Source organism: Epinephelus moara, chromosome 9 (assembly GCF_006386435.1).
Source record: "Epinephelus moara isolate mb chromosome 9, YSFRI_EMoa_1.0, whole genome shotgun sequence".
NCBI classification, from domain to species: domain Eukaryota; kingdom Metazoa; phylum Chordata; class Actinopteri; order Perciformes; family Serranidae; genus Epinephelus; species Epinephelus moara.
Window position 1 is genome coordinate 1,885,409 of NC_065514.1, and position 22,808 is coordinate 1,908,216.

General features: G+C 40.3%; 1 protein-coding gene across 1 annotated transcript in view; it reads left to right on the top strand.

Annotated features, from left to right (window-relative positions):
* The window catches only part of xpo7 (exportin 7), a 226,857-nt gene that overhangs the window by 182,186 nt on the left and 21,863 nt on the right, over positions 1–22,808 (top strand). The window contains exons 25-37 of the mRNA XM_050053743.1: positions 8,763–8,786; positions 8,851–8,997; positions 10,728–10,821; positions 12,737–12,903; positions 12,983–13,048; positions 13,145–13,249; positions 15,447–15,612; positions 17,587–17,660; positions 17,748–17,867; positions 17,953–18,099; positions 19,358–19,530; positions 21,253–21,446; positions 21,804–21,909. Of these exons, the coding sequence (XP_049909700.1) occupies positions 8,763–8,786; positions 8,851–8,997; positions 10,728–10,821; positions 12,737–12,903; positions 12,983–13,048; positions 13,145–13,249; positions 15,447–15,612; positions 17,587–17,660; positions 17,748–17,867; positions 17,953–18,099; positions 19,358–19,530; positions 21,253–21,446; positions 21,804–21,909 (1,583 nt within the window). The remainder of the gene's footprint in view (positions 1–8,762; positions 8,787–8,850; positions 8,998–10,727; positions 10,822–12,736; positions 12,904–12,982; positions 13,049–13,144; positions 13,250–15,446; positions 15,613–17,586; positions 17,661–17,747; positions 17,868–17,952; positions 18,100–19,357; positions 19,531–21,252; positions 21,447–21,803; positions 21,910–22,808) is intronic.

The following is a 22,808-nucleotide window of genomic DNA, read 5'->3' on the forward strand; positions in this document are numbered from 1 at the left end:
AGCTCCGGTGGCATAACGGCGGGTTTTATCGGTGTGTCTGACTGAAGTAAACAATAAAGGAGACACGGGCTGGCGGCGGAGCGGTAGCTGTCAGGCTAACACCAGTTCACCAGTTTGGCGCCAGTGAGAATCACAATGTGGACATTATTAATGTTATGAACCCTCACATGAACTCATTAATCCCCCCCCCCCCCAGGGTTTATTTATTTATTTATTTATTTGTTGTCTTGTTATGCTAGCCGACCCTGTTAGCGCGGCTATGCTAACGTTAGCTTCAGTTAACTTCTCCCGCCCGAGCCCGTTTGAAAACATGGTTCGGGTTTGTTTAACTGTTTGTCTGTTAAACCCGGCTCCGTGCCCCGGGGCTGCTGCCACCAGCTCGGCTACTGGGAACCCTACAGTGGGGGCACTGGGGTATTTCCACCTGTGTTGTTAATGTGCGTAACCGAGCCGGGCTGTTGTGTGTGAAGCTAGCTGCTGCTCCGGGCTCCGGACTGGACACATGTTTGGGTGCTGGACTGGGAGGACAGACTGGTTCCACACTAGTCCAGTTCTCCCACTTCCTCCAATGGCTGTGTCAGAGCTGAGTCCGTGCTCCGTGTTATTGTTGTAGCCTGTGCTGTAGCTCTGCGTACAGCTAGCAGCTAGCAGGGGATTATTAATAATAAGGCTGTTAGCTGTATTAAAGTGCTGTAGCATGAGAGCGGAGCAGAGACAGAGGCTAACCTGAACACACTGAGCATGGAGCTGCAGCGTGGAGGAGCAGCAGTGTTAGCCTCGGTGCTACAGGCTCACAGCTGCAGCATGGAGGAGCAGCAGTGTTAGCCTCGATGCTACAGGCTCACAGCTGCAGCATGGTGGAGGAGCAGCAGTGTTAGCCTCGGTGCTACAGGCTCACAGCTGCAGCATGGTGGAGGAGCAACAGCATCACTGACATTGACTCTGTGTTTCTCTGGCTGGGGTCCAAACAAGCTTTATGATAATAGTTTGTCACATGAGCTGCGAAGAAAAGTTCGTGATCTGATTGTTAAAGATATTCTAGAAGAATAAGCTCATCATTTTCTTTCTTTTTTAAAATGCAGAATTCAGATCCAGACAACTTTATTAACCCTCAGCAAACATATTTAAACACACAGTAACAGTTAGACACATAAATACATAACTAACAGATAAAAATAACAAATATGCAAAGGAGTTCAGCAGATTAAAGACCTCTATATATACACTGATTATCAATAAAATAGATTAAAAAACAATAATATTTACAGAGAATGTAATAGACAAATAGCAGAGGGAATAAAATATTTTAAATACCGGTTTGTTTTGCAAGCAGTCATTAATCAATGTTGATCAACAGAGTCAATCACCAAATAATTTGATAATCAATGCATTATGTCAGCCTCTCAGATGTGACCATTTGCTGCCTCTTTTTTTTTGGTCAAAATTATTATTATTATTTTTTTTAAATATAGCTGTGGGTTTAAGAGACATTTAAAGATATATTATGATAAATACTATGTTATATTTTATTATGCTCATATTAATACAGAAAATACTAAGTATTATCAGTGGCAGTTATAACATCTTGTAATCTGCAAGAAAAAAAGGTTTGAATATATTGTTTTATTTTACTTTATTTTTTTATATAATTAAAGTAATTGGGATGTAGGAAACATATCACCAATAAGTTATATATTAATGTTAATAACATGTCCCTTGTATCGTGAAACACATATTTAATTACAGTAACTTACAGTAGATTTACATTATAAAATTAAATTCACTTGTAAGAAATATAATCTTATTATTTTTATCAATAAAATAGATCAGAAAAAAACAATAAAATAATATTTACAGAGAATTTAAAAGCAGAAGGAATAAAAGATTATAAATACCGGTTTGTTTTACAAGCATCATTAATCAATATGTCGATCAACAGAGTCAATCACCAAATAATTTAATAATCAGTGAAATCATGTCAGCTGCTCAGATGTGACCATTTGCTGCTTTTTTTTATCGTCAGCGTTATGTTTTTAGAAATATACCCGTGGGTTTGAGACATTTGAAGATATAAGACATAACACGATGTTATATTTTATTATGTTGCTATTTTAATACAGAAAATATTAAGTATCATTATTAGTGGCTGTTAAAACCTCCTGTAATCTGCAAGAAAATAAAGTTTGAATATTTAGTTTGATTTTTAAATGTAATTTAAGTATTGGGATGTAAATTACATCACCATAAACAAAGTTATATATTAATGTTTTATAACATGTCCCTTTTATTGTCAAACATATATTTAATTACAGTAACTTACAGTAGATTTACATCTTAAAATTAAATTCACTTGTAAGAAAAAAAAAATTTCTTCCCTATTTATCTGTATTTATTTATTTGTTATTCTTTGTGCTGCTGCTAGACATTTAAAGACTCTGCAAAATCATGATGGGAATTTTTCTGACATTTAGACGATTATAGTTTTTTTTTTTTTTTTTTTTTTTTTTTAAATACTCTATTTAAACACAAACAGGCCTGAATAATGAATAATGAAATAAAGTGTGGGCAGAGGCAAAAAAACAGAGGGTTTATTTAAAATCTCGACTTAAAAAATGTTTTCCCATAGTTTAAATGTTTGATTGCCACAACAAAAAACAGCAATAATAGTTTCAGTTTAAGAACAAAAAAATGTGAGTAATTGAATAAATATTATTAATTGATAATTGGAGAAAATAATCAGCAGATAATTATTACAATAATAACAATAACATTGTTATTATTGGATAGCTGTTGTTGCATCGCACCTTGTACCATATCTGCACTGTACTTTATCAAACCATAATATGTAAATACACTGTTTTACTACATGATATACTATATTGTATTTCATTATATTATATTAGTACAGAAATATTTAGTGGCCGTTATAACCTCCTGTCACCTGCAGAAAAATGGTTTGAATATTTTTTTATTTTTAAAAAAAATATATAATTTAAGTAACTGGCATGTAAGAAACCTATCACAAAAAAAAGTAAAAAAAAGAAAAGAAAAAAAAAGAAAGTTATATTGGACATTGGGTCAGACTTTTCCACCAATCATATATTTAATTACAGTAACAGAAATTTACGTCATATAATTAAGAGAATTTTCTCTTTTTTTATCTCATCTTATCCTGTTATTATTATCAACAAAATAGATTTTTAAAAAAACAAAAACATATATATTTTGAGAATTTTGAACACCAGTTAGCGTAAAGATGCCCTGACAGTGACCAAGAAAATTCACCTGCAGGAACAAGTTGTCCAGCAGAAGTTAAAACACTTGTGGCTTCCTGGAGGATTTGTTGATGCAAAAATCAGTCAGGTCCCGTCGTGTCACTGCTGTGATCTCAGAGCAGGTTTTAACGATGCTGTTTGGACCATTTGTGTCGTTCAGTGTGAAACCAGCAGATAAATGAAAACTCAGGAGCGTCTCAAAAAACGACTGATAGAAACCACAGAGGATGACGGGACTGACGGAGAAGCAATTTAGGTTGGTTAGTTTGAGAACGTGCATCAAATTATGAAAAATGACATTAATTACAGTCATGTTTAGGACTGTTTTTGTGATAGATTAGTATACAGATTATTTTCTCTCTCAGTCAATTAATTGTTCAATAAAATGTCAGAAAATAATGAAACATAATAATTTCTAAGTGTCATAACTTCCCAGAGTCGTCCTCAGAGGTGTTTTATTTATCAGATCAAAAGTCAGAAACTTAAATATACCCAGTTTACAGTGCTGTAAAACAGAAAATCAACAAATTGAATTCATTCAGAGTTCATTGTCTTTTCCTCTCAGAAACAAACCGACCAGCTGATTTACACCAGGAAAAACTCTGAATAAAGACGTCTCAGGTTATAAATCAGTTTTTCTGATGCTGTTTGGCTCGTCACAGACGGGCTGCTAACAAGAAGATTCTAGAACGATAAGGTCATAATTTTCATCCTCTTTTTAAAAAAAGAAATTAAACTCAGTGTGCGTCAAACAATGATGTCGTTCATAACCTTTGGTAGTATTGTATTTATGAGTCTAATGAAAGATGAGGACAAAAATTGAGGACATCAAGAATTTTACTTTTTAGGGAAAACAGTTACAAAACATGTCGTCATTGCATCAAATAAGTTACAGCCATGCACCATAAAAACCAACTTGTCCATTCGTCGGCCTCTGAATGAATAGACTGTAGCTTTGCCCATGTTCAACCATTTTGGAGAATTATTTCCTATTTCGTTGGCTGTTTGGGATTTTTGGGCAAGTGTCTATACAGTTAGAAAAAACTAAATAAAACAAAGCGTTTGATTGAGACATCGATTACCATGGCAACAGGAGTATGAATGTCCTGTATTGGTACAGTTCAGGCTCACAGTGGTGTTGTGATGTCGGAGAATCATCATGATGATTCAGTGAATCAGCTGAGCTCACTTTTATGACTTTATAACGGCATATCAGGTGAAGAAGCTCTCAGCATACTGAAGGTTACGGCCGGTGACCAATGTGACCACGGGGTCAAAGGTTACACTTGTGTCACTGACTTTCAAAATAAAAGGAACTGCTGCTCGATAACAGTGATTTACATGTCAGAGTATTACACATGTACTGCACATCTTTTTACTTTGTTTTATTCTGGAAAATAAAGAATATATTTTTGTTCTCACCCGCTGCCCGCCTGCATAGTTTGTTTTTACTCGTGCCTGTATCCGTGAATTTACACATATATATATATATATATATATATATATATATATATACGTATCCCTCCCCATTACACAGCTTTTTGCAGGTTACCCGTCTGGTACGCGACCTGGTGCAGGACTCTGGTGTGTGTCCTGTTGTATCATTCTGTGTCCGTGCTCTAAATTCAGATGTTTTTGTTGGTCCATGAATGCAGCACACGTCGAACTTGTCATGAGTTTTTTTTTTTTTTTTCCCTGCTCGTGGAGTTTTGAGTTGCAGGGTGGATAACTGATCTGTTGCAACCACAGATAGATCTGTCTCAAGATAAACAAAGAGAGCGAAGCAGTACGCTGCACGCAGCTCTACACTAACAAGAGATTTTATCCATTTTCAGTCGTAAAACAAAATGAAAACATTATGTTTGCGTGTGAGGCTGGGCAACATTTACTCTTTACATTGAACAAATGCTGACGTCTAAATCGAGCACTCAGGTTTATTTCCTCCCTTCATAACAGTGGTGAGGAACATCAGGAGCAAATGTCAGGAGTTGAAGGTTTCGTTAAAACGGCGTCACTGATCTGTTTTAATGGAATATTCTGTGGTGTCGCTAAAAGCACGAACACGTTCACTGCTGAGCCTGTTTGTCACCTGTACCGACAGCATCATCTCCGCTTTACCTGTTCAGTTAAAGTTCAGATAACAAACTCTCAACTGTCCTGCTTTCATTACAGACATGTGAACGCACCACAGACACTCGCCTCCTTCATGGACTCACTGTGGTGCTGCACGATGAATTTAGAGGAAACACTGGAATAGATTTTTGGTGTTAAAAGAGATTTTTTGGGACCTGGCAGAGTTCCCTGTACAGTTACAGGAGAAACACTGCACGTCGGCTGGTCTGCTTTATTTGTAACTGTTAAAACATCTCATAGCTCCTTTACACCGCCTGTTCAAGGTGGGAATATCGTGCCATTGTGCCACCCCGTCGTTCTGTATAAGGTACGATCGCAGAACGGGGGGACAGAGTTGTCGCACCTTTAATCAGCCACAGGAGGGAGTAATGGCGCCGGAACAGTGTCTGAATAAACAGGACAGTCGGCAGGACGGGATCATGGGCGGCATGGGTGTAACAGTTTGAAGTCTTGTTATGCATGAGACCCTCCGCAGGAGATTTAAAAGTTAACAGTCAGCGGCTAACCTAAAGGAGAAGAACAGCAGCCGAAAATGTCCACAAATAGTTTATTAAACACACAGTAAACACACATCAAACACACATTAAACACTCATTAAACACACATCAAACACACATTAAACACTCATCAAACACACATCAAACACATGCTAACGTTATTAGCACAAGCCTATGGCATTTTACATTGTATAAATTAGCCTAGCAGCTAGCAGAGATTTCCTCTGCTCATATGAAGCCAGGGACAACAGCAACATTTAACAAAGGTAACGTTACAAAATTCAGCTCCACACTACGGCATCGATTTGACCCAGTAGTATAAATCCCACCTTAATGCCATTGTTGTTGTTTATAAAGCGTTGCTGACGTGTATGTTACATGTCACTCCTCTGTTGATTCCACAAAGCCACGATGCAGTGTGTAGTCACACACTGATGCTGCTGTTGTTTGGTTCTGTGTAAAGATACAAAGGAGGTGTAAAGACAGGACTTTGTAGCGGCTCTATGGCGCCATCTGTGTGTATGAAAAGGCCTGTGTTTGAATTGGAGATAAGTTTAATGGGACCTTACAATAAAAACACTGATTTGCAGACTTGATCTTAACTTCTGCTCAAATCAGGGCAGCAGCTTGTGATTATTATTGACCAGGAGGTCGTTGGGAGGCGGAGCAGTGATCTCTGTCTGCGTGGACGTCAGCTGAGTAATAACTGCTGAATCCACACAAACCTGCACATATCATAAAACGTAAACAGTGATTAAAAACTAGAAAGCAGCGACACATCTGTGAGCTGTCAGGCTGCAAATACAACCAGAAGTTGGTCTGATTTAAAATTAGAAACTAAAAACCATCTGTCGGCTGGCAGGAGGCGTCAGGGGAGCAGGAAGTCAGGACGTAAACAGTGTCCAAGCAGCTGAGATGGATGTGTGCGGCGCTCGACAACATCAGTCCTGTTTACTCAGTTTAGAGCCTCGAACCTGGAGCGAGACAAAAACACAGCACTTATCACAATACTGGATGTTTGTCCAACACGACAGTTTGCTGCTTTTCTTCGTGTCATGAACATCTGTACTGTGATGTGCACACAACACTACAGATGTTGTGAGCCAGTCCGAAGGATCTGTCTCAGAGCGGCTCATTTAAAGAGTCTGATACCAGCTGAAATAAAACTGATCAGATGCCGATCATGTCTTTACTGTGGTGTTTCAGCCTCAGCTGGTGTTGCAGCGCTGCTCTCCTGTCGGACAGCAGAGCTTTACAGATTCATTTATTTCAGTGTGACATATAGAAACACACAGGGTGGCTCTGCTGCTCCTCGTTGCCTCTGGTACAATGACAAATTCATTTTTGTTTTTTACAGTTTTATTTAGTTTACCAGTCGGAGGGCTGCGGAGCTGCTCACAGACAGGAGGTAGACCAGCTGGACAAAACTGGAGTTGAGCAGCGTGGTGCCTTCGGGGCAAAGCGCTGCTTCGGTGTTCAGCGCAGAAGTTTGCTGCGGACATGATGTGGCTGGCGTGTTGCATGCGCGTCCTGGTGCTGAGTTTACTAGCCTGCCGCTCATGTAGCGTCTCGTGACGTCAGTGAAAATAAAGCACAAATTTTGTCTTAGTTTTTCTTATCAAGATCTAGTTTTAGCTCGTCATTGTCTCGTTTTCATCGTGGGAAAAATGTTGTTGACAAAATTCCGTCATAGTTTTCATAAATGAAATTAAGGCTACAGCTGATCATCCATAACTGATCCATTACTGATCTACCTAAAAGAAACACGTAACGTTTGCTTTTGTGTTTTCTGTGTGAGGTCAGCAGTTCTCTCAGACTCTTACAGTAAACAGCCAGCAGGTGGCGCTCTGACTCTTATCTCCTCACAGAGTTCATGAACTTCCTGGAAAAGTTCTGAAATTGGAAAAAACTGAGAGAATGTTTTGGAAAAGTTTTAAATTTACAATATTTTGACTGTTGTTTGAATTATGTTCATGAAATATCTAAAACATGTCTGACGTCACGATTGGAGCTTCAGTTGTCTATCTCCCCAAAAGAGGCGTGGCCTTGGCATTTTGCAAAGTTTCGGTATATGCTGGTCTGTTGGCAGCTAACAGTTAGCTGGTGGCAGGAATGAGTAACTTGCGAGTAAAGAGAAAAAGCGCTAATAGTTTGGTTACCCTCAAATATCTGTGAAGTGCGTGTTTATAGTCCCGCCCATTTTAAACTGCTTAAATAACATCATGGAAAAGTTTAAAAAATTCATCAGTAAAACTGAGTGGGAGCGCTGCCTTCAAAATGTCTTGACTCGCTGTTGATGACGACACGTTCCCTTTAATTATTAACGGCGACTCGAGTATGGAAACTCCTCAAAGATGCCCGTTCCTGCCGTGAAGACATTTTAACCCCTCTGTGTCAGACCTCCTGTCTGCACTGCTGCGCTCGTGTTTATAACCTGCTGTGACATCATCAGTGTGAATCATTACACACTTGTGAGTTTGGCTCGGTGTGTTGCAGCAGACGGAGCGTTTGGTTCTTATCTGAGACCAGCAGAGTTTCACATGATGTAACCCTCTGTCATACCTGCTCACTGCTGCACCCTGAACTCCTCACAGTGTAACGGAGGCAGTGAACACACCGCCACACAACCAGAGGACACCCCTCCACCTCTAATCTCCCTCTTTACCCCTCCATTTTGAATCTATCAGTGACTCTGCATGACTCAGCACTTTTCCTGCTGCCACATGAAGCTCTGTATCAATAAATGTGTGGGGAGTAAACATCTTGAGATCTGAAATGTGCACATTTATATCTGTTTTCATTTTGGCCCAAACATGCACACTCTTGTGTTCTTGTGTGATTGTTTCTTCTTCTGCAGTCATCAGTGTCGCTGTGTCGGCCTGTGAGACGAGCCTGTCAGAGACTGATAAGCTCTTCCACTTTGTGTCTCTGTGTGTTTAATCTAGGGCCTTGCCCAGCTGGAGATCCTGTGTAAGCAGCTGTATGAGACCACCGACACCGCCGTCCGACACCAGGCAGAGAAAGCTCTGGTGGAGTTCACCAACAGTCCCGACTGCCTCAGCAAATGTCAGCTGCTGCTGGAGAGAGGCAGCGTGAGTAGACCTGCACCGTCACAGTCAGGGACCTGGATCAAGCACCAACACCACCCTACAGACATACTCTGTAAACCAGGGCGGCCGCGGGTCATTAACAAGACTTAAAACGTCTTAAATACACATTTGCAGCGTGCCGTCAAGTGATTAAACCTTTGGTAAAGTAAAAAACTCCATATATGTGAATGTGCGATATAGAGCTGAAGCGATTCCTCGAGTAACTTGAATAATTTGATCACTAAAAAGCCTTGAGGCTTCATTACATCCAGTAACATCAACACAGCGCACTGAGTTTCACGTGGATGTTTATTTCTGTTACACAACCCGCTTATGTTACCTCCGCTGTAGAGCTACAGATTAATCGTCAATCATCTGTCTGACATTTTATAAAAAGACGTCGGGCTACATGTGATGAATTGGTGAAACGGCACCTTTTATCAGTCAGTCAGCGGGTTAACAGAGCCTCCATAACCATGGCAACGATGACACTGAGACGACTCAGTGTCCCGACTTTTATCCAGACCTCTGCAGAAAAACAGTCGGCTGCATTTCAGAGTTTTTCCAGAGAAAAAGAGTTTGTAACTTTTATGGACACTGCTGCGCTACTCCGTCAGTTAGTTAACGTCACTACTGAAAAGCTGTTAAATTTGTAACGTCGCCTCTTGTAGTGAACATCTGGCCAATACTGATTATTTTTGACAGCTTGAGAAATAGAGGCTTAGTGTGTGAAATCGGTCATTTGCATGACTTGTTGACAGCCTATAATATCACAGTACCCTGACATATTGTGATATTATTTTAGGGTCATATCACCCACCTCTTGAATCAACATCTGGGAACATTTAAGAGAGTTTGACTTTTCAGAGGTGAAGGCGACGCAGCACCTTTAATTGAACGAGGCTGTGCCGACCGTGGCGAGGGCCCACCTCGATATCCCAAATAGACCTCAGATATTCCAGCGATGGCGCTTGTAAATTTGAAATAAATAAATAAAAGATATTGCACCCCATTTGGAGGGCTGAAAGAAAACCCATGGGTTTAACTCCAGGCAAGTTGGGAAAAGAAGGTGTTTTAGTTTTAATATAAACTTAAAAGAATCTGAAGAAATCTTTATGTTTCTTCATTTAAAAATCTTTTGGATCAGTGCGTCGGATTATTTAAATTCAACAATTATTATAGTTTATCAACACACATAACTGTATAGCTCAGGAAGTACAGATTTTAGGGTGATGAAGTGTTTGAAGATACTTCAGGAAATGACATCACAACAAACAAAAATTCCAAGCAGGCACAGGAGGAGCATTTCTACTGCAGAGTTCAAAGGGTTAACTTGGACCTGCACACTGACTTCATGTGTAAAAGGTGGATTGCTCCTTTAAAATTCACAAGCAAGGACCATGTTTGTGTTTAAAGTTGGAGCGTTGGTCGTCTCTGTGCACAGAAACAGGAAGGAAAATGTTGTCTGTGTTTGCGCTCGCCATGGTGTCACTGTCCCATCAGAGGGTGTCGCACTGAAAAGACTTTTAAACAAACTACAGTCAAAGAAATAATTCTGCTGTTGTACATGTGATGTTTAGTTTCCTCCTGATGCCAGCACCAGTAACACCAGTAACACCAGTCCCGTGAAAACAAACACAGATTCTGTTGTTTATTTGTTTTTGATTTTTAAATTTTAATTGTTTGAGAAGAACTGAACAAACATTAATTTATTGTTTCCTGTCTCTTTGCAGTCATCGTATTCTCAGCTGCTTGCGGCCACCTGTTTGTCTAAACTGGTATCTCGAACCAGCAACCCTCTACCGCTCGAACAACGCATCGACATCCGTGAGTCCACCTCCTTCTTTCAGCAGCGTCTCAGTCAGAGTGTCCTCAGAGACAGACGCACGGCGTCTTTACATTGTGGAAGTGTTGGATCGAGGCTGAACGCTCCTGCAGGCTGAGCAGAGACAAACTAACACAACATGTGATGTCATTTGTTGAACGCAGCCTGTGTTTGAGAACACTGAATGATTCTCTGATACACAGACGCCTGTTTGATCTCTTGTTTATGTAGAAAACTCTGCAGCTTCAGTGATTATACATATGACACTTTATTTTTATTTGTCATGTCTGTGTCCTGAGGGTGTGTTTTATTAAGTTGATGAGGTGATGAGCAGGTGCAGCAGAGCCGTGGCTCCCAGCTGTCTCTGAACCACAGAGCTCATTTTTTCATGTTTCCAGTAGATAAACTGTGGTGGAGGGGTGGTGGAGGAGATAAGAAGTCAGAGCAAGGGTCAGATCCTGTCCTCATGCTCCTCTCATGGTCCAGAACCGGCGAAAGTCTTCCGAAGTCGTCTCTTCCAAAGAACTTCATTGTTTTTGGTTCTTGGAAGTGCATCTTGCTGCAGCTTTGCTCCAACTGGAGCGAACACTGAGCCACGTTTGAGGGACTAACAACTACGTGCTGAAATAACACCACATTTGTATAATTATTATCAGGCCCCCTGAAAACCCAAGAATTGAATCATCAGTCAGAGACTCAAAACTTGTTTTTGGCCATGACTCAAGAATTCATACGCTAATTATGGAAAACGTCACACAAATGTCTAACAGAATAAAATAATGAAACAATGACATTTTATATCCAAAAGGTCAAAGGTCAGCTTTAGGGCTGACATCATGTTATCAGCTGGAGGTGCAGCTGCCTCTCCCCCACAGGGCTGTAGGCTCCATAGGAGTGTTAAAATGTGTTTGTCTTGTTGTGTTATTGGGAGCCAGAATAGAAGGAGTCATGGCTCAAAACCAGCCGCCACTGCCCGTCAACAAAAACAAAGACAACTATGGTTAAATGTGATAAGACCAAAGGACTGGACGGAGGCCATCATCAAAAATGCTCACATGTGCAGCGCACACTTCATATCAGGTTAGGGAAAAAGTATTTCCTGTTGTAGGGATGAATAAGGTTATGTGTATTAAGGGTTATCATGTCCACCTCATCAGAAACTGGGGAGGGATTAAGAGGAATATTGGATTTCTCTGGAACGCTAACTTTTTAGCACATTAGCTAACGTTAGCTTCCATAGCAAAACAAACAAGTGTGGTCCTCCTTTGTAAGATTGGCTTCCTGTGACATCATCCATCCACTGAGTGAGAGCATACGGGTCGGCCAGTCTGGTCCCGTTGGTCAGTGTTTACTTATTCAAGTAACACTGGCGGTCCCGGAGAGTGAGTGACCTGACATGGTGCGTTGGTAAATTCAGTCTGACGCTCTACACTAAAATGAGAGCCCTGTTGGTGGAAGAAACGGAGCGTTATATTTCTACATGAATGAACCAACGGTTAAGTTAATCACACATTCACTCCGCTCGGCGCTCTGCTGCTCCGTCTCCATAGACAGAGTGTCCAGAGTGCGCTCTGCCACTCTGAGAGTGCGCTGCTCTGGATAACCCAACACTACATTCAGACAGCGCTCCCAATTTATCAACGCTCCAGTTTGTGTCAGAGTGCACTCCCACACTCAGAATGAGTGTTTCTGAACGCACCACTCACATCATCTTCCTCCATCGTCTAAAATAAGACTTGAACTTGTTAGCTAGCGCTAGCTAATGTCTGTGGAGAACTGTTTTGACTCCAGCTAAGCCGTGCCCACCAAAAACATCATACTGTTTACTAACAGTATGTTAGTTAGGACTTTTGAAACACAGCAGCTCAGTCTGAGAAAGTCTTTCAGATGTTTGTTTGTTTGTTTGTGATGTTTTAGGGAACTATGTGCTGAATTATTTGGCCACGCGGCCGAAGTTAGCTGCGTTTGTGACGCAAGCTTTGATCCAGCTGTACGCCAGGATCACCAAACTGGGCTGGTTTGACTGTCAGAAAGATGACTATGTCTTCAGGAACGTCATCGCCGATGTGACACGCTTTCTACAGGTGGGTGTGTGTTTTAGTCGTGTGTCACAGAGTGTGCGTCTGCTGCTGTGGAACTGACCTGTAACTGGTGTGTTTACAGGACAGCGTGGAGCACTGCATCATTGGGGTCACTATTCTGTCCCAGCTGACGAATGAGATCAATCAGGTGAGTCGTCGTCCTCTCCTTCTTCTTCTTCTTCTTCTTCCGTTTGTGTGTCATCGTCGTATTGAAAATGTTTAACGCTGTCTGTTTCCTCTTCAGGCCGACACAACGCATCCTCTGACCAAACACAGGAAGATCGCATCATCGTTCAGAGATTCTTCGCTCTTCGACATTTTCACTCTCTCCTGCAACCTCCTCAAACAGGTGCGTTTACAGAGAGCACAAAACAACAAGATGGAAATCATCTTTTACAGCTCCAGTATGTAGGATTTAAAAGGAATATAGTGGAATCAGTTTAGTGTTTAATCACCTGAAAATAAGAATTGTGTTTTCGTTACCTTAGAATGAGACGTTTATATCTACACAGGGAGCAGGCCCTCGTCTACAGAGATCACCATCTTGCACCACTGTGTTTCTACAGTAGCTCAGAACAGACAAACCAAACACTGGCCTAGATGGAGACACTTAAGATTTCATGTCGACCACCATAGTTCACAGCACCTCTGCGACGAGAGCATCAGAAAAGCACAAATGTTTATGCCTCCCCACCGTCGAGAGCCGTGGCCGGTGCTATTATGTTTTTGCGTTGTCCGTACATCTGTCTAATTCTTGTAATTGCGAAATCTTAAGAACATCTTAGGGAACGTCCACTTGGACTTGAAATAACAATAAACTGATTAAATTTTGATGTTCAAAGGTCACTGTGACCTTGTCTGTCTCATTCTCATGAACGCAATATCTTAAGAACACCTTGAGAGATTTTCTTAAAATTTGGCACAAACGTCCACTTGGACTTAGACGAGGTCACGGTGACTTTGACCTTTGACCATCAAAATTTAATCGGTTTATTGTTACGTTGTCTCATTCTTGTGAATGTGATATCTTAAGAACTCTTAGAGGTAATTTCTTCAAATTTGGCACAAGCGTCTACTTTTTTACTCAACAATGAACTCATTAGATTTTAGTGGTCAAAGGTCACAGTGCGTCTGTCGGATTCTTGTGAATGGGATATCTCAAGAAAACCTTGAGGGAATTTCTCAAAATTTGACATAAATATTGACTTGGATTAAGGAATAAGAATTTGGTGTTTGAAGGTGTTCAGAAGAATTTCCTCAAATTTGGCACAAATGTTCATTTTGAGGTGGAGATTGAACCAATTAGAATTTGGTGGTCAAAGGTCACTGTGACCTTCTGTTTGTCTCATTCTCATGAACAAAATATTTTAAGAACAATTTGAGTGAATATCTCCAAATTTGACATAAACATCAACTTAGGGTCAAGGATAAATTGATTAGAATTTAGTGGTCTTTGTCATTTTTCGTGAACGCGATATCTCAAGAAGAATTTGGCACAAACATCCACTTGGACTCACAAATGAACTGATCAGAATTTGGTAGTCATAGGTCACTGTAACCTTGCATCTGTCGAATTCTTGCGAACGGGATATCTCAAGAACACCTTGAGGGAATTTCTTGAAATTTGGCATAAACGTTTACTTGGACTGAAGAATACAAAATTGGTGTTTGAAGGTCAAACGTCACTTTGACCTCACAAAACATGTTTTTGGGCCATAACTCAAAGTTGTATAAACTAATTATGACAAACTGATGATATTTTTAGGCCACTGTGACCTTATCTGTTTTATTCTTGTAAATGCAGTATCGGAAGTTTTGAAATTTAGCACAAACATTCACTGAACTGAATGGAGTTTAACCTCGTCCATGTCATTCTCTTAAATATGTCCCATGAGGGCCTTAAAGCAAATTTCACAAATTTGGCAACTCTCAAAACATGTTTTTGGCCATAACTCAAGAATTCTTACACTAATTATGACAAAACTTGGCACAAATTTCTAACAGGATGAAATAATGAAGTGATGACATTTTATATCCAAAAGGTCAAAGGTCAGCTTCAGCTTGACATCATCATGTTTTAACATTGTATCTCAGGAACAGAAGGGGAGACATTTGGTCAGATACATAAAGAAAAAATATCCAAAGAATGACAAAGTAAACAAACAGTAAAAATGTCAACAGCTTGTATAAACATGTCAGTAATGATAAAACATAACAAGTTAGAGAATAACGATTTGTGAATTGTTGTATTGCGTGATGCAGAGACCAGCTGATGTCACCACCTGACACACCGTCACTGTGCTGCGTTCACTGTCAGTCTGAAAATAATTCCCCTCAGCAGACTTTATAAAGAGCTTAATATTTGACCTGCTGTAACAGTCTGTCAGTTAATGACACAGACGGAGGAAAACAAACAGCGGATCAGAATTTAGAGGGGATTAAAAAACATAAGCTCAGACAGACGACATGATACTGCACTCAGTCAGCTGGATGAAATAAATGTCTCACCAACACAGTTTCATCATCTTCTTCCTGTTTGTTTTCAGGCGTCGGGGAAGAACCTGAACCTGAACGATGAGTCTCAGCACGGCCTCCTGATGCAGCTGCTCAAACTCAGCTACAATTGCCTCAACTACGACTTTATAGGAACTTCCACAGACGAGTCATCGGACGACCTCTGCACCGTACAGATCCCCACGTCATGGAGATCAGGTAGTTGCAGTGAGCGCGGGGACAGTGTGAGCTCTGAGTTCAGTTTCAGCTCGGGGAAGCACGAGATTAATTTACAGATTTTATTGTACATTTTAAAAATGTGTTTCATGTTTGTTCATTCGAAAAATGATTCAGTGATTAAAGCTGGGGTGGACAGTGTGACCCCGTCAGTCCCGTTCTTGTGAACACGATATCTTAAGGATACCTTGAGGGAATTTCTTCCAATTAGGCACAAACGTCCACTTTAAGTCAAGGATGAACTGGATAGATTTTGGTGGTCACCGTGATATTGCATCCGTTTTATTCTCATGAAAGTAATATCTCAAAAGGGCCTTGAGAGAGTTTCCTAAGATTTGGCACAAATGCCCACTTAGACTGAAGCTTACGTGTCACAAGTCACATTTTCATGAACGCAATATCTCAATGAAACCTAGAGGGATTTTTTCTTTTAAGTTTGGCGCAAACATCCACTGTCAGTCAAGGATGAACTAATTAGAATTTTGTGGTCAAAGTTTAGAGTCCCTGTGACCCTGTCTGTCACATTCTCATGATCTCAATATCTCAAGAAGGCCTTGAGGGAGTTTCCTCAAATTTGGCCCAAATTTAGATTGAATTGATTAGAATTTGGTTATTGAAATTCCAAGGTCAAGGTCACTTTGACCCCATCCATTGTATTCCCGTTAATGCAATTTCTCAATAATATCTTGAAGTAAGTTTCTTCAAGTTTGCCACGAACTTTCACTGTCAGTCAAGGATGAACTGATTAGAATTTGCCAGCAAAGGTCAAGGTCACTGTGACCTTACATCTATCTTATTCTTGTGAACGCTATATCTCAAGAACACCTTTAGGGAATTTTTGCAAATTTGGCATGAAAGTCCACCTAGACTTGAGAAAGAACTGATTAAAATTTGGTGTTCATAAGTCAAAGGTCAAGGTCACTGTGATCTCACAGAACAGTTTGTAGTTACAGTTGACACTCAAAAGATTTTGTGAATCTTGTTGTGACCCTGAAGTGGATCCTTTTGATACAAACGTCAGTCTCAACTAGAGTTGAGACAATTAGTAAAATGATTGATCAGTCATTAAAGTCGTTGATTAAATACACGTGCAAATAGTTTTCTGAGATTTCACATCACGGTAAACTGAGTATTTTTGGGTTTTGGACATTAACATATATCAACTTTGGATGAATGTTGAACTGTATTTTTTTTTTTTTGTTGTTTTTGGCATTTACAGACCAAACAATGAATCACTGTCGATGAAAATAACCTTTGAAGAATTGTGTCTGTAATGTGGGATTTATACTTGTGCTTGAAATCAACGCTGGAGCCTGATGTGCACCTCCCCAGAAATGTAACTCCACGTCACAGTGACGCAGACCTCCTGTCTGTCTCTGTAAGCTGAAACCATTTCCCTCAGTGGAAACAAAGCTTTGATTTACTTTCATTTCACAGATAAGAAACAATAAATTGTGAAGACAATAAAGCCTCCACACACTGTGTGTGATTTATCCTGGCTGAAATATGAGCAGAGGAAATCTCTGCTAGCTGCTAGGCTAATTTATACAATGTAAAATGCCATAGGCTTGTGCTAATAATGTTAGCATGTTGTATTTGTGGGGAAAATGTGTCCAGATAAAGACTAGTGTTTGTCTGTGAATGCTGCGAGTTATAGTGAAGATGATTTGTGTTTGAAACTGTCTCTATTAAGCCGTGTTTAATGTGTGTTTAATGTGTGTTTTGAATCAACTAAACTTTACAGCACTTCACAGAAACAGCTGCCACCAACTAGTATTTTGGAGGTGTAACTGCAGAGTGACACAGACACACCACCGCCCAAGTATAATATGCTTGTAACGGTGTAGGCCACGTGTGTAGGCTACGGCGTAGGCTCTGTATCGAGCTGACACACAAGTATAAATCCCGCTTAAAACTTGTTCTGACATCATCTTCTGTTTATTTTCTCTCTTGCAGCGTTTCTTGATTCCTCCACCCTGCAGCTCTTTTTCAATTTATATCATTCCATCCCTCCGTCCCTTTCCCCGTTGGTAAGTCCTTCATATCATGATAAACCCTCCAGAGTAACCTGCGGAGCCTCCTGTGTGTGACAGACTGTTGTGTGTTTGTGTGTGCAGGTGTTGTCGTGTCTAGTTCAGATAGCCTCTGTCAGGCGGTCTCTCTTCAACAACGCAGAACGAGCAAAGTTTCTTTCACATTTGGTGGACGGAGTGAAGAGGATACTAGCAAACCCACAGGTCGGTCACACAAACACACTTTCACAGCTTTGTTTTGTTTTGTTAGCAGCAGTTTTTTTTGACGTTGTTTTGGTGTTTGTTTCAGTGTTTGCCCGATCCTAATAACTACCACGAGTTCTGTCGTCTACTGGCGAGGCTGAAGAGTAACTACCAGCTGGGGGAGCTGGTCAAAGTAGAAAACTACCCTGAAGTTATTCGCCTCATAGCCAACTTCACCGTCACCAGTCTGCAGGTGGGTGTTCACATCTCACACATGGAGAATTACAGCAGGGACGCTGAATAAATGCTTCGATCAGGAGCCGATGATTAACCAACTCTGACGTCTCCAAACGTCACATATACTAAAACAGACGATAAACTCAGCTCAGCTTTCTTTTTTTCCTGACACTGGGACCTGAATTAACACAGAGTGAAGTTAGTTTGATCAATCAGCGATTGTCTCCTGAGCTGAATCAGACAGATCCTGATGACAGGGTTTTTACGGTCATGAATAACCTGGAAAGGTCATGGAATTTTTAAAAAGCAAAGCCTGGAAAAGTTTTGGAAAATATACAAACCCAGATAGAAGGGTTGCAAGGGTAATAATAACAACAATAATAATAATAATACACTTTATTTATATGGCACCTTTTATACAAGAGATGAAGCACAAAGGTCTTTGCAGTAAACAGACAAACAAGGCAATGTAATATAAAACAACATTCCAAACAGTTTAAAACATGGATTAACTGATTCATAAAATGATCGCAGTGTTTTTGGAGGCAAATAGTTAACAAGGGAGTCAGTGATGTAGCTTGGTCCCAGCCCATGTAGGGCTTTGTCTACAAGGGGGAGGAGCTTAAAATCTAAATGTAACAGGAAGTCAGTGCAGAGCAGCTCAGACTGGCCTGATGTGCAGAGCAGCTCAGACTGGCCTGATGTGCTCTCTCCTCTTGGTTCTGGTTCATAGCCGAGCTGCAGAGGTTTCAGTCAGCTCAAGTCAGTAAAAAGGGCGTTACAGTCAAGTCGGCTCGAAATAAAGGCATGAATCAATTTCACGGCATCTTTTATATTTAGAAATGGTCGTACCTTAGTGATGTTTCTGTTTCTGAGGTGGAAACATGATCTGAATCTAGGATCACGCCAAGACTTGTCACCTCAGATTTAATCCAGGGAGTTAAATTAGATTATTAAGCAGCATTTTTCTTTTTGTTTTAGCAGGATTTCAGTTTTGTCTTCATTTCACTTAAAGAAATTATTGCTCATCCATTTATTTATTGCCAAAACACAGGTAGTGATGGAGTTTATGGCTGCAGCATCGTTTGGCTCAGCAGAGATGTACAGTTGTGTCCACATAATTCCTACAACAAAAATCCTACAACATGTCAAACCCAAATACAGCAGGTTATTTTTACACTCGGAGCCAGTACCAGCAGAACACAGAGGTTAAAGAGTTTCAGCTGTGACTCTGTACAGTGACGCTCACGTGTCGTTCTCCTCCGGTGTGTCAGCACTGGGAGTTTGCCCCCAACAGTGTTCACTACCTGCTGAGTCTATGGCAGCGCCTGGCAGCGTCGGTCCCCTACGTCAAAGCCACCGAGCCTCATCTGCTGGAGACATACACTCCGGAGGTCACCAAGGCCTACATCACGTCACGGCTGGAGTCGGTCCACGTCATTCTCAGGTGAGATCTGCTCTGTAACACCGTCAGCTTTAAAGTGAGACGCCTTTGATCTGCATTACTGCCCTGATTTTTTTTTATTGTTAGTGCAGTTTTTTATCAGCTGCTTTTTTGGGTGGGTCGACTAGGACTGACTGATGCTTTTATTTTGCTAAGTTCACTGCTGGTGTTAGCTATGGTGAGAGGTATTACGATTTCAGGTTGTCTGTCCATCTGTCCGTCTCATTCTTGTAAAGGTGATATCTAAAGAACACCTTATGGGAAGTCCTTCCAGTTTGGCACAAACGTTCACATGGATTCAGCAATAAACTGAATAGATTTTGATGGTCAAAGGTCACTATGACTTATCTGTCTCATTGTCTTGAACACCACTCTCAAGAACACCTTGAAGGAATTTCTTTAAATTTGGCACAAACATCCACTTGGACTCAACAATGACCTGATTAGATTTTTGGTTTTCAAAGATACAAGTTGGTGTGACCCCTCATCCGTCACATTTTTATGAAAGGGATATCGCAAGAAAGCTTTGATGGAATTTCCTCATATTTTGCAAAAGCCTCAACCTGGACCCAAAAATTACTGACTTCAACTTGTTGGTCAAAGGTCAAGGTCACTGTCACTGTGACCCCGACTGTCGCATTCGTGTTTTTGGCCATAACAATTCATATGGTAATCATGACAAACAAACAACAGCAAGGTGGTTATTCTAGTTTATTGTTGGTGCTTTTTTTTCTCAGCAGTTTGTTTTGATTGACAAGGACTGACTGATTCTTTTATTTTGATAGTTTACTTTTTTCTTTTACTTGTTTTACTTACGCAGGTGTTGTAAAATCAATTTATCAATTCTTTTTTATCCTGATACAATATGTTATTATGTACTTTTACACATACATGTAAGAAATGAAGGACAAAAGCTGAAACAGTCCAATCCAGTAAGAAAACAACAACTTGTAGATGTACAGGCAGTTATGTGCTTAAACTTTCTCGGCCAGACAAGTTACTCTGATAGAAAGTCTCTGATGGTTGCTTGGCAACCTCATGGCAGCAACAAGACTCCAGGATGTCAAGGGTCTGGCCAAGAAATACTTGAGCATATAACCAACTAGCTCACAACTTTTACATTTTGCTCTTCTGTTGGTTTTCAGATGAAACAAACAAATTGTAATCAGAGAGCTTTAGAGGAGATGGATTTTATTACCTTTGGTCAGAGCCAAGCTGTTTCTGCCTGTTTCTAGTCTTTATGCTAAGCTAACTAGCTGCTGGCTGTAGCTTCATATCCAGCATGTTAACATGTTGATATTCTTGTTTAAATCTCAGCAAGGAAGCAAATAAACCTTGTTCCCCAAATGTTGAACTGTTCCCTGGAGCTGGAGATGAGTCAGATATACGCACACTCTCTGACGGTCTGTTTCTCTGTACGACTTGTTTCTGTATAAACCACCAGTGGATCCTTCTGCAGGTTCTTGAGCATTAGTGTTGTTATAGTGTTGATTCTAAAAGTGTTCCCCTGTTTTTTTTTTGTATCTTGTTCACGTGTTTGAGGACGCAGACGATGCACAGCCTTGATATGTTTAATAATGTGTCATGAAATGAAGCAAATGCATCAAAAAAGAACAAACAAAGATAAGTTGTTATTTAACAGGGATGTAAACAATGCAGGTTTGAAATTTTTTCCAGAAACACCTGATTGTAGTCTCAAACTGAACTGACGTGTTGCCTCCACAGAGATGGTTTAGAAGACCCTCTGGACGACGCCGGCCTGGTCCAGCAGCAGTTAGACCAGTTGTCCACCATCGGGAGGTGTGAGTACGAGAAGACGTGCGCTCTGCTGGTGCAGCTGTTCGACCAGGCGGCTCAGACCTACCAGGAACTGCTACAGTCCACCAACTCGAGTGCTGCAGACATCACTGTGCAGGAGGGTACGAGCTGCAGGCACACACTGACACACACACACACACACTTAACACAGCACGCTCACAGTGTCACATTAACTCTTGTAGTTTCACATGAAGCAGAATCAGGTTTACTGCCAGGTGTTTTCTCACGTAACAAGGAATGGGTTTTGGCATTTTGGTGCGTAACGATCAAAATAAACACAGTTAGAGAAAAGAAAAAGAAACAAATTCTGCAAGTCAAGAATCTTAAATATAAAATAAGAAATTACACAAAAAATATGAAGTGTTGAAGATGATGTCTCTGTGATTATAGTGAATGAATTGAAATCTTGTTTTCAGGATCTTAATGTCTCCCTAACAGTGCGTTCCCTCCCTGTGCAGGTCGGTTGACATGGTTGGTTTATATAATCGGGGCAGTTATAGGAGGACGGGTGTCGTTTGCGAGTACAGATGAGCAGGACGCCATGGACGGAGAGTTAGTCTGTCGGTAAGAACTCAAGAAGACACGAGAGTTGTCGAGTTAGATATGTTTTGAGGAATCAAATTATTTTGATTTTTATCTGATTAGACTTTGCAAGGGTTTTTATGCTTAAACAAATCAATCAGCAAAAGCCACAAAATCGTCTTTGAAATCAAGTGATAGAATAAAAATAACTGCAACTATTTTGATCTTGATTTGTCATTTAAACAAAATTACCCAGATTGAGGTTCTCAACTGTGAAAGTTTACTGCTTTTCTTTGTGTTTTATGATAGTTATCTGATTAATTTTTTTGCTTTAGACTTTTAGTCAGGCAGAACAAGCAATTTGAAGACTAAACCTTGGGCTTATTTAACCAAGGTTTTGATTCAAGCTAAATACATTTTATACGTTTATAGGTTCTGGCCTTCAGGTTCAGGTCAAGACTGAACTGATCTTGATCTAAGTGAACTTTGATTATGTATAAATATGTCTTTCGTGACACTAAAACGGAGTCACCAGCATAGAAAAGTACATTGATTTATAATAGAAACAGTAGAGGACCCAGTACGCTTCCCTGTGGTACTCCAGATGTTGTTGATAAAGAAGTCCTTTGAATTGATTGCTTGAAACCCCACTGGAACATCAAATAATCCTATGACGCTGGCCTTTATACTCCCTAGAAACTGTCTTTGAAACAATTGGTCAATAGACAGAAAAAAATAATCTGCGACTACGATGACCACAATTTTTGTGCAATTAAAATTTCCCAGAATCCTTGGGGTTCAGGTTCTCAAGTTTTAAGATTTAATGCTTTGTATTATATGTTATTAAACTGGTTATATTTGTGTTTTGGACTCTTAGTCGGACAAAACAAGCAATTTGAAGACTTCACTATGGGTTTATTTCACCTAAGTTTTGATTTAAG